The sequence below is a fragment of the Hirundo rustica genome, chromosome 4, assembly GCF_015227805.2.
Source record: "Hirundo rustica isolate bHirRus1 chromosome 4, bHirRus1.pri.v3, whole genome shotgun sequence".
In the NCBI taxonomy this organism is placed as follows: domain Eukaryota; kingdom Metazoa; phylum Chordata; class Aves; order Passeriformes; family Hirundinidae; genus Hirundo; species Hirundo rustica.
In genome coordinates this window covers 69,520,461-69,540,367 of record NC_053453.1, presented here as the reverse complement: position 1 = coordinate 69,540,367, position 19,907 = coordinate 69,520,461, and the positions used below count along the sequence as shown (strand labels likewise).

Sequence of the window (19,907 nt, the reverse complement as noted above, 5' to 3'; positions counted from 1 at the left end):
GCGACAGCACTCTGTGTATGTTCTAACTCTAGGATGGTGAAAAACACCAGAAATAAATACTGCAAACTGCACTAAAAGTACTTCTTTATCTAATGTAGTCCACTGAGCTGCATAGGTTAGATTTGTTTAGGGGTACACAAATTCGAGGTGTCTCCCATTTTCCCTTCTTGGTATACCATGCTCCACGTAGCTTACCTTCTGTTGGCACTTTGGGCAGACCCAGAGCCCTTTGGGGACAGTTTTGAGGGGTGGGTCCAAGCAGTTGAGGTGATATGCTCTGGGACATGTGCCACAGGGCTGCAAGTTGACTCCACGCTTGCAAGCAGTGCAGTGTTCATCGTGATGGATCTCGCTCTGCAAGAGAAGGGTGCCCTGGGTAAAGTCAATCCATTGAGAACTTCCCTCTATACAGCATTCAAAGCCTCTACTGCAGCAGACAGGCTCCTTCAAACACGAAATCTAATTGTCAAAAAGACCCTGACAGACACAGAAGACAGAAATAATAGATATATGATAGCATCAAATACCAACAACAAATGAGCCAGAAGCAAGTTCCATAAATTAACAAAAAGCCCAACTAATGAAACACAGGAGAGAGTCGATTAATATCGCCAGATTGTGACTTAGGAATTTTTTCACTTTTTTCTTTACAGCATACATATCCGCATGCATGTCTCTGTCCTGGATCAGAGTTGATGTGGGGATCCCTTGTCCTTCATGCCCAGAGCAAAAGGAAGCAAGCAAGAAGGTTCTGGGGAAGTACAGTTCCATGTTTCCTGCATTGCCTCAAAGGACAGCTGCGGGAACAGGAGGCTGGAGCACAGCCTTGGGCTAAATACCCTCTTCAGTGAACTCCTCTGGCCTCTTTCTCCCTGGCAGTAATTGTTCTCTGCTGAGGCTTGCTCTGACAACCTTTCTCCAACAAGACTGATTAGTGCTTTGTCTGAAGCAATATATAACATGAACTCAGACTCATCAACAAAGTTACAATGTCATGTAGTAGATTGCTATGCTAATCTGGTGGCAACATTAATTACTCTTTTTAATAAAGGAGACACAGATTTTGAATCTCTCATGCCTTGTGAATCATTACAAAAAAAAAAAAAATTCCTACTGGCTGTACAGGAAGTAGAATAGTAATTTTATGTTTTTTAATTCCAAAAGCATGTTTGCCTTTTTAGGAATAGTAATTAAAAATTTCATGGCAGCTTTAGTCAGGCTTGTATCTTGAATTCCAAACCAGTCTTGTCAAAAAATCACTCTCCAAAATAATTACTCTTTATGAACTACCTGCTCAAAGAATCTTAATTTTAACTGCAATGCAAAGAGATTTAATCTTTAAAAAACTAGAATGGTTATTTATTTTTCTTAAAAAAATTCCATTAAACTCATAAATCTGGACTAGCAATTTCTCTCTCAATGGAATCAAAAAAGGGACTAAACTCAAGCTTTGCACGTGAACACCCAAGAGTTCATCTCTTTGAAATTCCATCTTAGGGCCTCAAAGATTTATTTAAGTGGGAGAAAAGAATACTGCAATTAGGTATCTTGAGAGTGACTACAATACTCAGAAGCAAGCACTGAATACACAGTGAGGAGAAAGATACCTGCTAATACACAAATTTTACACTAATACACTTACCTTCCAGAATGGATCCTCATTCGCTAGCATATAAAAGAAGGGCAGAAAACAGATTAGTGGGAAATACATTGCTGCAGCGGTTGCTAGTTCTCAGCTTTGGCAGTAATTTTAATCAAGATGTGGCATAGGAAATCAGGACATTGCTAAAATTAATGCAGGCAGGAAAGAATGTAATAGCAAGCAGTGGAATTAGCATTTGAGATTTTAAAATGCACATTGCAGGAATCCCATGTCCAAAGGTCTGATGCTAAAAGGTCATAGTACTTGAAATTTTCAGAAATTTTCATGCAGAGCTCCTCTCCACGTGCCAGTAGTCAAAAAGTTGCCCTGAAGAACCTCAGCATGCTCAGTGTTGGAAATGCTGGCCCTGAACCAGCAATGCACTTAATGTGGGGTATGAAATGGGTGCCTCCAACTAATCATTAAACACAGATTTAAATGTTGAGCTGATTCCTGGACAAAATGGTCAGCTCCTGTGGGAGTGAGCCCGATACTATCATCAACTCCTTCTCATCAAACTACTCCCACCCAGAACACCAGTGACCTGTGGATGAACAGAATCTGTAGTGATTGTGTTCACAACCTGTTCTGAACAAGAACCAAGAGAGCTCACTGGAAAGCAGGCCAAGCCTTCCATTTAAAAAAAAAAAAAAAAAAAAAAAAAAAAAAAAAAAAAAAAAAAAAAAAAAATTGGGGAATTCAACACCCTTTGGTCCAAAAATAAAAAGTCAAAAAATTTAAGAGCTTTATGAAAACTGCACAGTGTGTCGCAATTTTTGCTGCTGATTTCACAGAATCACAGAATATCCTAAGCTGGAAGGGACCCATCATGATGACTGAGTCCAACCCCTGGCCCTGCACAGACTCCCCTCAATCCCACCCTGCGTGTCCCTGACAGCGTTGTCCAAACTCTCTCGCAGCTCTGGCAGCCTTGGGGCCGTGCCCATTCCCTGGGGAGCCTGTTCAGAGCCCGACACCCTCTGGGGGAAGAACCTTTCCCTGATATCCAGCCTAATCCCAGGCACAGGTCCAGCCAGGGTTGGGTTCTTGCAAAGGGCTGGAGCACGATGTCCCAGTGAAAAACACTTGATGGACAGGCCTTTCTTTGGACTAATGTGGAGACAACCAAACTGACATTTCTTCCCTGTCCTCCCTCTCTGACCTGAGTGGGAGTATAGCTGTATAAATATCTATCCCATTGTGATCCCTCATACCAGACCCACCTGCAAGTCCCCTCCCACACTGGTTTTACACACGGATGTGCACACACACGTGAGGATGGACACATGAGCAGGCCTCACACATGTGCAGGAAGGGGAACTGGAGAATAAGGAAACAGCTTCACCTAACTGGGAGCACAGTCTATAAATCCCCATATCCTTTGCTAACAGCACGCAGTGCTGCCACTCCTGCACAGAGTGCAAGAACAGGGCAAACACTGAGTAAATCCAGAAGCATCCTTCCAATGATGGCCATTTATGGGCTTCCCTAACCCTGAGCTTGCATCTTCATTTTTATATTTATATTTCACAGCCTTTGATAGATTTTTTCTTCCATAAATTTCTCTACTTTCCCCAAGAATTGTAGTACCCTTCAGCAATGAGTTCCATAAATAATCACAGACTTATAGAATGTGTAGATGTTACTTTATATCCAAAAATACACACACAAAGATCCACCACTGTATGACAACATGATTACTCAGGGGATATAAATGTTATTCAGATAAACAGAGGCTTGATAATTGATGAATCTTTTGTACAAATGATACATGTCAGAGGATGTGACCTCATTTCAGAGAAGACATTTTCATATAAATGAATCCTGATTAATTAACATTTTGATCAAAATTTACAAGAATTGTCTCTTCTGTATTTCGAGAAAAGACAGTTGTGTCCTGGATATCATGGGGATTTTTTTCTAGTTTGTTTATTTGTTTTTTTCAGCTCACTTTTGCTACAAAGTTTTAAACTTCTTAAAACATGTCCACTTCCCTCTTCTGGCTGCTGAAAAATTAAACAATATTTTTAAAGGAGCACTTTATAAGAGAAGGGGCAGCCATCTCTGCACTGAAGCTGGAGAGCTGCATCACTGCAGGGCCAAGCAATCTGGGACAGCACCTGCCTTCTGTTCAGCGCTTGCACTGCATCCAGCAGAACAGTGCTGGGGCCAAAAAAATCCTTGCAGAGGCGGAGAATTCTGCTATAAATGAAGCCCATCCCAACATTCTCAGAATATGCAGAACCTCAGCACATATTCTGGATTCGGGAAAAACCAAAGATGTGGGAGTGAAAGAGGAATTAATGATTAAGGAGAGAGGTTGCTGATTTCCAGGAAGCTCTGAGAGAGCTGCATCAATAAAGTTCTGTCACGTGCCTACTTCCTTGCAAATAAAATGAGAAACACATCCTGAAAGGAAGGTCAGAGATATCAAACCCTAACTTAAACCCCCCAAGGGGCTGGCAGCACGACTTGCTAACAATGCCATTCTGTCCTGATTTCTCACACGTGTTTACATGGGAAAAACAAGCGCTTTGATAATACAAACAATAAATTACAATTTTAATTATGGAGATAAAGCTAAGCCAGGAATAACGTTCTTTCCAGTGGGGCTCACAGGAGCCTGGCTTCCTGCTAAGAGGCATGTCATGGTAGCTGTTTACTGTAATAACCTCTCCTGTCCTCTGAGACCAAATGCATTACAGGCATATGATAAGTAGGCCAGTGTCTGTATCTGGCATGTGAAGTTTTGAAGGCAGAGGGAAGCACTGCTGCCTTCCAGTCAGTGCTCCTGTGGTGCAGGAAGTCAAGGCAGAGGCAGAAAGGTGAACCTCAAGCACTAAACATGACAGTTGGCAGGGAGATCAAGAAAACACTGAAAAACTGTCAAAACTTCATGTCTCAATTATAATCACCCCTGCAAATGCTCCTAAGACTGAAATAATATTTAACTTTGAAAAAAATCTCTCTTCCCTTACCTCTAATGCATATCAGTAGGGAATAAGTTATAAAGGCAGAACAAAGGCAAGGACAGAACCAAATTCCTTTACTGAATTTGTCTCCTCTTCTGAAGTACAAGCTTCTCCCTTTCTTCCTTAAAACACTACATGGGTCTTGTCTGAAGAATTAAACTGCGCTCAACATTCTCTGTTTCACCTCACATGTCCCAACTCTGTCTTTTGTGTTGCACTTTTTTTCCTGAAATGCACTTCTTCCCATGAGCTAATCATCAGCATCCCCAAATGGCTCCTCTGAGTTGTTAATTCTGAAGGTATTTACTATTAAGTAAATAATTTCAGATTTGAAGTTCTTATAAATACAAGACTGGAAGGCATCTTCAAGGTCATCAGGTCTAGATTTATGGCTCTACCTCTTGGAAACAGAAAAACTGGTTTTCAGCCCTTCTTATTGAAGCAAAAGTTGTGGGAAATTTCTAGTGCTTGAGGATGGAGAGAAGTTTCTTAAAGCTGGTGGAAAGAGGCAGATTAGAAGCCTAAAATATTAATTATTTTTCAATATATATTTTTAAGTACTTGGGGTTGGCAACACTATTCAATCAGTCCTCTCACCGCATGGTGCTTAAAGTGCTTAAAACCAGAGATCAGATTTTCCACTGATTGCAGAGGCTTTGGATCCATTTCTTCACAATTGTGACCTTTAGCCTTATCCTTCCATTGTTTTTGCAGAAAAACAGTCTATTTTCACTCCATATTAAAAAATGCAGGGACATTACACAAATTAATGCTCTATGTAATCCTAAAAGTAACTCATATGAAATCCCACTAACAAATTTTTAACATGTTCATTAGAATAGCAGTATATTCATTTAAAAATATGCTTACCTCTCGTTGAAAGGAACAAGGGGTTATTCAAATAGTTCGATGCAAGGCGTTTCCGCTACAAGGGAAAAGAAACCAACCCTATGTTATTGCCAAGTGCTCTGGTTGTCTCTTACATTTCTGATTATCAATCTCCATGGCTTACCTCGTACCTAACCAGCTCTCCAAAAGCTACTCAGGCTGACCACTGACACAGACAGGCAAACAGTTGCATGATTTACCATTCTAACAAGTTTTTCATAGAGCATCAGGTTTTACTAAGAAGAAATACAAATTGTAAATGTTATTGATGGGGTTGCAGGATACGTTCCATGGGCTGGTAAGACTAAGACTACAGCAAAACAAACTCCAAGCCCAACAATGTCCATGAGGGAAAATTGTTGCTGTGAGGTGAGATCTTTATTTGCATACATAGAAAGGATGAAAAATTTCTCACCTGCAGGAAAAACGCTGCCACCTTTGTGACACCTGCCTACAGTTCAGAGGAACAGACTCCATTTGCGAGCAGCTTAGCAAAACATTTCCCTTTCAGAAGTGAATGTGTAGGACCTTGTGGAGCTGGCAGTGATTTCAATCTGCTGAGATAACCAAACCTACAAGCAGAGAGCACTGAAAACCTGTCTGAGATGTTTAACAGCCCATGGTCAGCCTTGTCTGTGGTCAGTAGTGAGCCAGGCTTCATTAATAGTCTGGACAAGCCCGAATTGTTCCTCTGAGCCATACAATATTTGGACAGCAGGACTGGAAACAGAACCATTTTCCTTCATTAGGTGTTGCTAGAATCTGCTTGGAAGAAAACTAGAGGGGTTTTGCTACTAAATTATTTATTCCGTGGTGAAATAACTATTCACTTACAGACAAGTGCATGCCAGTCTGTTAATGAATTTTGAATAGATGTTTCTTTCTTCAAAAAATAACCAGCCCAAAATGCAACCCTCTCCTATGAAAAAAAAAAAGGCTACTGAGGGTAGGAAAATAAAATGGTATCTCATTTTTTTTAAGAACAAAGCTTTGGAAAGAAAAAGCATGCCATTCCAGTGAAGACGTAAGACCATGATCATATTTTTGCAATCGAAGTTAGTACCACCACTACAAATGCTGAGCTCCTGCCATTTTGAGGGGTGTTGGCAAATAAAAAGTCTAATTTATATGTAATTTCAATTTAAACAATCATGAATTAAAGATCATTCATAAATTACACTCTGCCAAAATGCCTGAAATGCCACAAATACCTCAACTCACTGATTAGCAAATCAGTCTGAGCAACTAATTGATCAGAGAAAAACCATCTGCCTCCATTTTACTTGAATGACATTCCCCATGGTCAGTACTTAATGACAGCTCCTAATGAGGACACAGCTGATCAGCCACGGGAGTCCTTCACAGACATTTCTTTCTCCATGCCATCCTTCATTGCAGCATATGCTTTTGAGAGCAGATATGATGAGAAGTATGAACTAGGGGTGCAGCAGACCTAGGCCATCTTCTCCCACCTCTGCTCCAAGGTAACAGAGTTTGTCACAAAGAGCAATCTGGCTACAGCCACAAAACTCTGCTGCAAGTATTTTAGTATTCAGGACAAAAATGTCTAAGGAACAACAGATTTAATTCTAGCAAGGCTAAAGTTCCTAGTGTGTTAAACACTGCATGTATGGACAGCACTATCTGCACTGAAGAAAATAGTTGAGAAATTCTGAAGAACTGAAGTGCCCAGAGCTGCTCTGGAGTATAAAAATCTCCAATGCTTGCAAAAAAAGAACAATCAAGCAACTCAGCAGTCTGACTGCAGTGGTGGGTTTCTTCTTAGCTTCATCTGTTTGCTATCTGCCAACAAAGACAGGAATCTGAAATTTCTGGCATACCAGAAATTCTGCATCACTTCTGCCTAAATAAAGAACAATCATTTTCTTCAATCTTAGAGAACTTGGAACACAGAGGAGCCTTGCTCAAATGGAGAGCTGGCTGCAACTGAGTCTCATTTCAGTAGGAAGTTCAGACAGTAAACCCAAACTGCGCTGAAACTTAAAAGGTGGAATTTTAATTAGCTGAATGAATGCATATATGTTAATGTAGAAACAAAGGAAAAAAAATCAGAAAAAGCTAAGCCTTTGTATGCTGACAAATTTGCAATCCAGTATTACACAGGACCAAATTCTGATACTATCATAGATGCAACAGTGTAATTGTAACCGACAACAGAGATTATCCAGAGCATTTTATTTTTAATAATGCATTATTATATTTATTGTGCAGACTTCTATAACCCCTGCAGACCACACTGATTCTTAAAACAACACACACCTTATATGAGTGTCGCTGATAAAAAAGCAAAGATCTCCATTTATTATTTGGCCCATAAGAAAAGAGAAATAGCAATGCACATTTGAACACAATACAGCACTTCTGTTCTCCAGTTATGATCTAAAGGGACTGCCTTTGTAGATAAAAGAGTAATTAGGTCCCACATTAATTTAGTCCTTTTGGCTTTTATTAAAAGTAAGATGAATCCTAGTTTGTGAATTTCTAGCAAGTGATGTTATTGGGTGAAAACCTGTTGCTTAGCCACTGAGATGAGGTATTTTCTTTCTTTTCTACATCAGTATCTCTTTACAAGCATCTGTGGTTCTGTACTCATATACATTATTGTAGTAAGAAACACTTAGCCCTTTTATTGATATGACATAGGACTGTGGTAAAAAAAAAGTGAATGGCAAAGTACCTCTGTTTCCAAGAGTCCACTGTAGGCTGGATTTGCTGTGCTTCTTCTTTTTCTTTCCTGACGCTTGCTCTGGATTTCTGTAACCATGGAAAGGAACATAAACTGTGTGTTTCTCATTCATCAGGGAAAAAATGTAGATATAACTTGTTAAGCAAGAAGATCTTAGCCTCAGCCCCCTGAGCTTTGTGCTCTGTTTCAGTTTCTAAAGTATAATTGGGTTGCATCAGCACTGATATTTGCTGCAGTTCGAGGTTTGACATTAATAAGCTTTTCCTTGTGAGATTCACAGGCATTTTTTTTTCCTTCCTTCAAGGTAGACTTCTGCTGCCCTACAAGAATTTTACTATGATCCCTTCAGACCCATATTCAGCAATCATCATCAGAGAGCCTTCAAAGTAGCCTTGATGTCTGCTATTAACAGAAGGGAAGCATTTAAAGCAATTAACCCTGTAGTTTACATCATATGAAAGCACAGAGAACCTTCTACATTCAATTTACGTATACTTTTCCTCCACGGAGGCTAGAAAAACCATAGCTGAAAGGCACAACTGGATTCAGTTCTAACCAGAATGTGATGATTTATCCACCCAGAAGCCCACAGCTTCATAACCCCGAGCTTGCAAAATGAGTCATATCTGTGTGTATGTGTCACTGCAAACACCAGCACACAGATGGGCTCTTTGGACTGCAGCCCATTTCTCCCTTCCACTAAACTTCCACAAACTCCCTTCCACTAAACACTGGCACCTACTGAAGATGGCACAGGCTGAGGAATGTATTTAACAACCACTAGCCGCGTGCACAACTCTGTAAACGCAGAGAGAAGGAGCAGATTACTCAGCAACAGAAATCTGTAGGTCTGATGCTACTTTGATCTGAGCTAGGATTCCATTTACATCACACAGAATTTCTTTTTCCAGCTCTTGATGTCAGTTCAGAATGCTGAGATTATTACAAGCATGTGTGTCTTTTAGAGCCTTTGATTTTGATTATAAACCCCAGACACACTTCAGCAAGGAGAGCCACAGCATCCATCCCATGACATGAAGCGTGTGCTGTATTCCAAAATATTTCCTAGGTAAATATTGTAAGGTAAAGTTTAGACTCTGTGCTGAGGTACCAGAGGGATCTTTTAGTATAAATGCCCCTGTGGTGGTGATACATCTGGTCTGTCTTGCTCTGTCTCAGAAGAAGAGGAACTGGCAGGAGCATGTTCTTCAGCCCAGAGGCTCTGAAGCACACTCAACAGAAACTCAGGACACCATCTGATTGTGCAGGAGGTCTGGGCTAGAGAGGTCTGTCTCAGAGTACCCTCAGCACCAGAAAATGGCCTTCAGGGTATTGAGCAAGATCTCCCACCTGTAATCCAACAGTAAGATACAGCTGAGCTTTCAGGGTGTTTATGATGCTTGGGAACTGGATCCTCAGCACTCAGTTCTGGTTTCCAGAGCGGATCCAAGTGTTGATCACTCCCATATACCATTTTAAGCATTGAACCAACATCTGACATAGATGAGTGAATTTGAAGACAGCTTTATGTTGGAGGCCAAACTCCAATGAGCTGCTGCCTTCACCCCTAAACATCCTACATGTTCATTCTGCAAGGCCTGTGATGGCAATTTATCTTCAGGGAAAGCTGTGCCTTGCACACTGACAGTCAGTGGAGGCAGCTGAGATCATTTATTGGTAAAGATACCTCACACTCAGGCTCTCTATAACAGAGCTTTTTTCCCAGGCAAGGAATGCTCGTGCGGAGGTTAGGTGAAAAACTTCTAGGCAGATAGAGAAATCCATATAGAGATGGATCACAGCCCTTCACCAGAAAATTAATGAATAAAATTAAGAAAAACAGTAATACTGTGAATTAAAGATACCAAATGAATAAGCTTTTAATCAGTCAATCTTGATAAAGTTAAATTCCAAAAATGTGAAATTAAGAAATAATTAGAAATTTTCAAATAAACTGAATCATGTTATGACCACTTCTTCCTGATTAATAGCAATGACTGATAACTGTAAACATGACAGAGTAGTAAAATAATAACCTTTAGCCTGTGAAAGCTATAAGGACATTTTGGACAGTTGTAATCACCAGTTCTGATGAAAAAATACCCTTTCCATAGTAAATAGCTCTCGGTTGGAACCATTTAGTGCTTGAAGGAATATAAAAAGTGAATTTGTCTTCAAGAATTGATTCTGCACGGTGAGTGTTGTAGCAGTTTGGTTTAAAATGTGCATCTCCACACTTGGTGTATGACAGAGCAGAGCACTGCTTGGCATTTTGAACATAAGCAATAAATCCTCACAAACATTTTATTAGTTCCAATAAAAGCAAAGGTTATACAATTATTCAAAATTAAGTCCTCTCTGTTGGAAGCATAATTTATACTTCTGCATAACTTCAGATGTCCTGTTTTCCTTAGTTAAAGAAAACAAGAACCAGTCATCATTTGCACTTCTTGGATTATAACTCTTCTCCCCAAATTGTTGTAGCTTTTTGATTTCCATTTCAATCTATTACCATTAAGGAATTAAAAGTTATGAAGGCTTAAAGTTTCTTTAAACTGCCTTCAAATTCCCAGTCATTGGAACATTAAATGTTGGGGGGGTTTTTGTGTTTTGTTTTGTTTTTTGTTTTTTGTTTTTTGGTTTTTTTTAATGCAAATTTAAAGAGGAAAAACACTGAAAAGTGCCAACAGAACCCACAGGAAACCTGCTGCATATACTGAGGAGACATTACAATTCAGATGAATTTTCTCCCTAATTCACAACTTGTCTTAAAACCAAAGAACTGGAAATATTAGTAAAAAGAAATCAAGCTAAAAATGTTAGGTACCTTGAGACAGTAAGGTAGCTAAGCATGCTCCTAAGTCTAAAGCACATAAAACTTAAACTGAGTTCACTGGAAATTCTTAATTATTTTGCTAACTATGGTCCATGGGATGGGTGGTAAATATCAATTGCCATTAACACTTTTTGTGATCAAGAGCAGGTGGAATTACACCTACTTCTTGCAGCTGAGCTTGTAACTAAAACCATCAGGGTGCGAATCTTTTCTTAAAAATACCTGCATCATCTCTGTCCATGAGAACTATTCTGCCATCCCAACTTGTCTCACACCACTGGCAAATTTGCTAAACAAATCCCTTTTTCCCTCCTCTCATCAATAATTTCAGAACAACAAAGCTGAGGCAAAGAAAGATACAAATCTAAGTTTTGCAAGCTATTTTTGGAAGGTTGGAGAAGGGACCTGAAAACCACGTGATACTGCATTGAGCTTATGTGCAATATTTTTTTGAAGTCATATTCAGGAGCCTGGGAAGACGTGCTAAGGGCTCTCATGCAAGCACAGGATTAGATGAGAAGTTTAGTTGTTAAATTTTTGGCTAAGTGGGGAAAATGGAGGGAAGGAATTCTTTGTGAGAAGAAGTCTTAAGTAAGTAAAACGTTATGAAACAAATGCCAGATTTTCGCCACTATTTTACACATTATTCTGTGGAACTCTGGAGATGACAGACTATCAACTCAAAAAGTGGAGGTCCAGCTCACATGGGAGAGAGCAGAGGGCACTTGCTGCATATCTGCAAACCTCTTTGAACCTCACAGATCCCTCAACCAGACCTTTGCAGGATTTTTGTCCCGCTGTTCCCTCCAGTTGTTCACATCTTTTAAAGGACCATGGTGACTGAGTGACTCCAAACACCAGCCAGGTGGAGCATGCTTGTGTGAGACTGAAAGGCACAATTGTGCAAAGGGAACATCTCACCTGATTTTTTCATTTTTTCAGATTTCATGCCCTTCAGAGGATGGGAGAAGGAAAAACAGAGAGGGAATCTTGTTGATGTGTATAAATGTCTGCAGGCAGGGGTCAGAGCATGGACTGGACTGTGCTCCATGCTGCCCAGCGATAGGACAAGAGGCAACGTGCAGAATCTGATGCCCAGGAAGCTCCTCCTGAACATGAGGAAGAATTTCTTTTCCGGAAGAGAACACTAAACAGACTGCCCAGAGAGGCTGTGGAATCTCCTTCTCTGGAGAGATTCAAAAGCCATCTGAACACAATCCTCAGTAACTCTGAGCCCAGTGCTCTGGCAGAGAAGCCAACAGAAAAGATTTCACTCAAAAACTGGACTGTAAATCAACATCTGCCATCTTACCTTCCAAATGTTCTGTTGTAACCAGTCCTAGTGCTACCATGAAGGCAATTTTCTAAGGAAAAAAATAAATGGGTTAGATTTTCTACTATAATAATCACGGTAAGAATATAAATAAAATGGACGTTGACAGAATAAACCCAGTGAAAGTCTTTTAGAAATGTCTCTTATTTGAATGCATAGTAATGTAAAGAACTTTAACTGAAGATTTCCTTGAGATATGCCTGGTTCTCCTTTCATGGCTATATAAACTCCAGCACTTCAAAGATGTCTGAAGTCAATGCTAAATGACTGCTAATCTCACACAGCACATGACCAATATTCACTCAATTCAATCAGTTCAATTTCACATTGCTAGCCGGATTGTTACTCCATTCTTTAGTGAAGCAATTTTGTATTATTGTTACATTCTGGATATGGCACTGCTTTTACTGGATATGAGCAAGCTGTATGAAGTGAAACAAGTAAGAACTGCACAACACTAAACAAAACAGAAGCATATGGAAAGTCCCCTCCCATCAGGAAAGAAAAAAATCAGAAAATTCTCTTCCCAAGATATAAAAATAATATCGTGTGCATGGATTGTGAAGACATATACTGATCCAACATTTTTCTTCAATGGAGAGTGAACAACCATCTCCCACTGACACTGGTGAACTCACTTTGCAGCCAGGAATTTGATCTAAAATATAACTCACAGCTCTTCTAAACTATATATATATACAAAACATATCTACATACTAAAAAATCTTCAGAACATGCTGATGCAGTGATAGGACAAGTGTTAGAGCAGATTCTAAATTTTCTGTCTGTGATTTCTCACTGGAAAATTTTTCCTTGCGGAAAGCTTTTGCTGAAGTTTTTATTGCACGTTTTTGATGAAAACTGAAATCATGCTGTGTTGTTCCAAGCCTAAACTGAACTGAACTCCTTGGTTTTCAGTTACATTTGTGGTACTTGTGGGGCTTTGGGAGCCTCCTCTTTCTGCTGTGCTGAGCAATCTTGTTGGATCAGGTTACCCGAGGGGCATTTTCATGAGGTTCAATTCCACAGGAGAGACAGTCTGACTACAAAACTGAAGCTCTTGGGAAATTCAAGCAAGCAAAGCCCACAATCCAAGTCTGAGGAAGTGTACAAAGACCATAGGGAGATGCAATTATCATACCTCAAAATGTTTAGGTTTAGGTCCAACCAAAACACAGCGTTTAAGCAGTAGAAGGTCGAAACATTCTGTTTCATTCAAAGAGTGTCAGGAGAACATGTTTCAACACTTCGAATTCAAAATTCGTCTGACCTTCTCGTTTTGTGAAAAGCCTGATGATTCAACGTTTCATTTCAGTTCAGGATAAAATCAACTAGTAAGTAACCAGAACTACAATTTCCTTTGTAATTCTGACTTTCACTTAGTAAAATTGTGAAAGCAAAACCTACTCATTCTGTAGATGAGAAGATCTAACCATTGGATGGGTTCATCAAAATCAGAGGGTCAGGATTGGACGTCTCTATCACTCATGCATCTGTGAAAATACCTTTGTCAAACAGGTGAACTAACACCCATGTAAGACAGGAATGCTTCCTTTCCACAACCTTGGGAGATTCCTGTTCTCCAGGTATATCAAAAAATGGTGCTGTAGAATTTCCTCACTGGCAATTTAGATATATTGACACTGTGTTTCTGCCATCTATATCAGTGGTAATTACATACACGTGTACATTTGCATGTCAGACCTTGATTTCAGTAATGTTCACTCCTTACATGCCTGAAACACCAGCCAGGCACAGTGGGGGACCCACATCTGAAGGAAAAGATGAATATTTGATCCACTGTGCAGATCTGAGAAGAAAATTAGTCAGCTGAGTAGGATTACAAGCTTCACCTCAGCCCCATCAAAAAGTAATGGTGGCAGGATACTTCTCAGTGCTGTGAGCAAAAGTAATAACAATATTTAGGGATAGAACCCGAAAGCTTGGAATGGTTAACGTGTGTTTTCTCAATGGAGTGCAGAATTACCTCAACATTAAACTGTAGGGAAAGCACACATTTTCTGATGCCTCAATTGAAAGTTTTTTTGTGTACTGGACTGTTTGCTAAACAATTTCCTGTCTTCATGCTGAAATTTTTTTTAATACATATCTAACTAAATGTAATGACAACATACTTGCTTAAAGTATGAAGAATCCATCACAAGTGAATTTGATAATCATCTCACGATTAAACACGGAAAGTGTTAGCTTTTATAGGCACTTGAAAGATGGTTCCTTTTTAAAAACCCCAGTACAAGCTGTATTCTTTTGAACAAGCATATTATATCAACAGCCTATTTGTTTTTATGGGTTTTGCTGTTTCACACTCCTGTAGCTCATTGGATTCAGCTCAAAATCTGACTTCCACCGCAAACCTTTCCTTTCAAATATCACACAGTCTCTTGTTTCTCCTCTGTACAGGAAGCTGCAAAACCACAACTTCATTTTCTCCAGAATTTCAATCCAGGCTTAACATTAGCATTTAGTTCACAATAGCCATGTCTCTTTCTTGTGCTCAGGAGGGATTAGAACAGCAGTTACTAAATAACCAGCATTTATGGCAGTAATTTTTCTTTTAGATAAAAACATTTTAGAATGAAAACGTTGCCAGATAGTTTGCTGATATGAATTCTTAAACGATCAAAACGTTCTTGGCAGAATTCTGTTTCTTTCTGAGTTGAACTTAGGTTCCTTCAAGAAAAAAGGAAAATATTAAACCCACTCCCACCCTCTCCCTACCCTCACCCCTCAAACAAAGCCCCACCAAACTACCAAAAAACCCCCCCAAAACAACATCCAGAACATTTTCTCCCCAGAGGAGCAGCTCCCTTTTGTAATTCACTGTAATACACAGCATGTCTTTTCATGAAGCCAACAAAGATTTTCATAAAAGCATTTTGTTTTGTAATTACATGATCTATTGATGTCATTACATGTATTTATACTAATTATGATGTTAGTTCTAATTACACTAATTGCATAAATACATGATAATCAACTAAAGTTTACTTTCAAAGAACAAAAGAAATTCACTCTAGGCCTACCTATTTATGGCTGTGCAACAAATCTATGGAAAGAACTGTCATACTTTAGGGCACAGTGTCAGCACTCTACCCAGAAAAATTAAGGTTTTTGAGACCTCCAGTAAACAGGGTATGAACATTCTCTGCAGCTAGGAAAAGTAGTCAAGATATCCTAGTTAGCAATGTAATGAAAATCTTACGTTTTTGAATCCCATACCAAAACTGTGCCCAGTCCAATTGCCTCCTCCTCTATCTCTCTGGAAAGCTTTTATTCAATACTTTTTTCCACGGGGATAAGTTACAGGCAAAGAAAAAAATGATGTTTTCTCCTAGCATTTTATTTCTAAGCAGGGCCTATTGGTCTTTCTGCACATAAGGTGCTACAAAATAAATAAGTTTTTGGAAATACCTGCCTAAACAGAACAGGACTCTACAGTCTCATCATTCAGTGGTAATGAAGATTCATATAAGGGTCAGATTTTAAAATTGGGAGGTTTCCCAAGAGTAGTTTTGCAGAGCTTCTACAAATAGCTGTGATATTTTGGGCTAAAACATTTATCCTTAATGCTGTTTTAACTATATGAACCTCTTAAAATGGTAAAACAGATGACCACCCACACGCCTCAAGTAACACAGATTTATATTGTAATAATCCTCTTAAACCTACAGCTCCAAGGATGCTTTTGTGCTACACATTTATTAGACTGAGGTTTAAGATTTCAGCTGAATATTTCCACAAAAGAAGTAGATTCAGTTTGTATAACTTCTCAACCTGCCCTAAAATTACACCCAATCTAAAGTGAACATAGCCTGCCAAAACCTAAAACTTCTGTTAGAGACCCCATTTCTACAAGGACTTGCAGTTTATATTTCTAGTTTAAATCAAAAGTATAATCCACAAAAAAAAAAAAAAAAAAATTAATCTCATTATCTGCTTTCTGCTCTCTTACTCAGTTTAAAGGATTTTAATGTGTTTCTGACTAGAATCGAAGACGTACACAGCAAATGCAGGAAACAATTAATACAAGCTAAAAATTGTATTAATTTAATTAATTCTAACATCTTCTTTGTAATGAATTATTTAATTCATTTCAAAGATGTTAAAAGCTCGGCTTACAAAAGAAATGTTAATTTTATCTCATATGCAGTCTCTAAATCTAATGCTATATGTTTGATAACATAAAATAAAATATCTTAAGCTTGTATACACCTTTCACAAGAAATCCAGCTATGAGGTGCCTAGATTATTATGAGACCTCTAGGTATTACAAGACCTCAAAGTCTTACATTTGTGACAGTGGAAGGTTTGAATGGTGCAAACCAAATTTTTCATGGCATTCATCGGCAGAGAAATTACCCTGATTGCAGAGATTGAGAGGAGAGATGAACAGCTGGCACAACCATGAGCACAAATAAAGTAAAGGAAAGCATATACACACAGAAGAACATTTAGATTTGGCCCCCATGACTTAATCATATTGTAGCTCATTTACTAGAAATAGAAAACAAAACAAAACATCACCTCTGGATTTTCCTCCTTTTTCTTTTTGGTAGCAGGCAGTCCCTGAGCTGACTCTTCAGGAGGTTTCTTTGTCTCCACTTTACTTTCTGTCTGGGTTTGGACTTGAGGTTGAATAATGATAACCTAAAAGATAATGTACAAATTAGAGAATTCACTATACGAAACTGGATTTTTCTGCCTGAAACCCTTGAGTCCTCCTTGAAGAGTTACTGGATATCCTATAAATAAGAAATGTAAGTCACAAATCAAAAGCATAATGCAACAAGATACCTAGATTAAGGTCCTAAATGTAAAGTTTCTAAAAATTAATACTAATTGGTGCATTACAAACCTGCTGCAGCCTAAGTCACTTGATCAATGCCTCTGAAAATTAGGACATTTTCTATTTAGAGGAGAAGCCATGCTTTAGCAGTTGTGGTGTTAGTGATTTTAAGGTCTTTGATTTTATTTTGTGTGCAAATATAAGAGATGGGATTACTAAACTTTCAAACCCAGTTTGATCTCAGTCATTCCAGCGTCATTTCAAAGTACAGCAGGATGGGAAAGGAGGTACTCCCCATGCATATGAGATCAGACCTCAGTCCTCAGCCTTTACATGTTAAAAGCAGTGGATGTCCAGTTTTCTGTAAATTAAATAAACTATACGTGTTTTAAATCAAAATCAGGTCTTGTTTAAAACCTATAGAAATTAGGACACTGATCTCATTCACACATTTATAGTAGTATATCCAACTGCTCATATTTGAATTACCACATGACTTACATGATGTAGGTCACATTATCTAGAAGCTACTAAATTAAAAGGAATAAATTTCTGCCCACAGAAATACACATATGACTTCATACCTATAGTCAAAAGAACTGTGAAAGCTTCCAAAGGACTTCTCAAGGACCACTGCCTTCTAGATAAAGATTACTAGATTTGAACAGGCCTTTTCAATCTACTTCATTGCTAATTTTCAATCAATGTCATTTAAGTGACGGATACATTATCTCAACTCACTCTAGAAGATTCAAGAGCATAAAAAGGGATGGTTTCCTGAGCCAGCAACCATTTTAAGCAAGAGAAAAATAATTTATGTCAAAGAAATGGGGATGAGATGCCTGCTTTTATTTACCTCAAAAGCCATCCTACATCCTATATATTTTTTAAGCGTTGTATGAGAACCTGTGCTGCCAACAAGACCAAAAGTAAAGGAATCACAGTAAATTACAGTGAATTTCTGCTGGGTACATTAAGAGCCTGTATGGAATCTGTCTCTGGTACAAGAGTGGTGAAGTTCTTGCATTCCAATGCCGAAAAGCAGTACAAAGACGAAACAAGTAATTCATAGATTGAATTTTTCCTTTCTACTGATTCATCTCCTGGTCAGTTCTGAAACCCTGAGCTCTCATTTCATTTGGTCTTCCCCTGGAAGAGCAGAAGGGAATCTCTGATTATTTCATGTACTCCCTGGGGTCACTCAACAAATCTAGCATCACTGTGTCATTGAAGAGGGAGTCCATAGGAAATCTGAGCCTGTACAGAATTCAGGGATTAGTGAGGATTGGCTTAAGGAAAGAGAAGTTCATATGGTCCTGTTAACACCAGTCTACATCACGATGCATTTTGTTCCCAGTAAAAACCAGGCTTGTTCACAGATAAAAGTCTACTAGCCTCGACGTGTCCCTGTAAGATTTTCCCCACTGCTTTCTGACTGTTTTCTTGGAGAAGAACCACTGACAGCCCTGCACAGGCTGTGCCCTCCCAGGGCAATACTGTGCCCACACCTGCAGCACCGTTGCTGCGCTTGCCCGCCGAGGAGCTCACCTTGCTGTCGGCACTGAAGAGGAGCGGCTGCACTTTGATGCTGTCGTTGACCACCGAGACCGTGGCGCTGGTGCTGATCGGAGCTGCATTGCTGGGGGAGGTGGAAATGATGGCGTAGGCCACGCCGGCACCGCTCAGAGGGGACGAGAGAGCTGCAGGCTCGCTGATACTCTGTGACTGGCTGCTGCTGTTGTGCGTCTGTACATGGCTGACGGTGTTGTTGGCGGTTGGGAGGGCGGGGCTGGGGTTTTTGATGCTCACTATGGTTGCCTTCTGGAAGGTGGGAGGCTGCTTGGAAGGTTGGTCTCTGCACGGGGAGATTGGGAGGCTGTCTGGAATCAGGGTCTTTGGCCTAACCTGCAAGCGGAGAGTCAGGCGTTATTAGGCGCATGAACAAACACTGCACACTGCTGTTCTCCCAGCAGAATCTCTACCTGCATTAACCACGGACCAGGAGCATCTAGAAAAACAGAATACAGCAACTGCAAGCTGCCAACCACTCACTTACTTGTAGATATATTCCCAGCACTTCTCAACTGTGTCATTTTGAAGTTCTTAACTCACTGCCATGCTAAACAATAAGTGAGAAGAAAGTCAAATCCTTATTTTGAGTAGCACGCTTCCATACAAATGCTAGGCAAGACACATCCAGCTCTCAGTAGGGATGTGTAAGCCAAAGTCTTTGCAAAGAATGGAAAATCCAGACACAAAAATTTCCTGTTCTGAAGTTCACAACATTTTTCTATGAATTAAGGAGAGGGAGCTGAATCATTAAGGGAGTTGTGGGAAATCATTTACAGGGACAGTAAACTATGCTTTTATACTGGTGGATTTGTCAATCCCTTACATGTTTAAGACATGCCATGTCAAATGGAGAGGGGATCAGTCACACAATCACAAAAAAATAAATAAAATAGCTCACCAAAAAAAAAAAAAAAAATAATGAGAGGGATACAAGAAACCCACAACCACCAAACATCGTATTTTGTTAAATAGTAGTTAAGGAGCAGTACTTAAAGAGCTAATTCACAGCTATGGGCAGATGCAGAAGGAACTTCCATGAATGGAAGAGGACACTTTGCCCAGCTTTGCAACAGAACCATGATTGATAGCTGCAATCAATTGTTTTCAGCTATTGTGATGTGTTTCCAGTGCTGTAATTAACGTCACCCTG

The 19,907-nt window shown here is 39.5% G+C and overlaps 1 protein-coding gene across 3 annotated transcripts in view; it reads right to left on the bottom strand.

Moving 5' to 3' along the window:
* PHF21B (PHD finger protein 21B) overlaps window positions 1-19,907 on the bottom strand; it is a 157,323-nt gene that overhangs the window by 6,357 nt on the left and 131,059 nt on the right. For all 3 annotated transcript variants that reach the window (XM_040063341.1, XM_040063342.1, XM_040063339.1), the window contains 7 exons: window positions 18,734-19,090; window positions 16,924-17,046; window positions 12,358-12,409; window positions 8,201-8,277; window positions 5,485-5,539; window positions 1,643-1,665; window positions 196-354 (listed from right to left, as the gene is read on the bottom strand). In XM_040063341.1, the coding sequence (XP_039919275.1) occupies window positions 196-354; window positions 1,643-1,665; window positions 5,485-5,539; window positions 8,201-8,277; window positions 12,358-12,409; window positions 16,924-17,046; window positions 18,734-19,090 (846 nt within the window). The remainder of the gene's footprint in view (window positions 1-195; window positions 355-1,642; window positions 1,666-5,484; window positions 5,540-8,200; window positions 8,278-12,357; window positions 12,410-16,923; window positions 17,047-18,733; window positions 19,091-19,907) is intronic.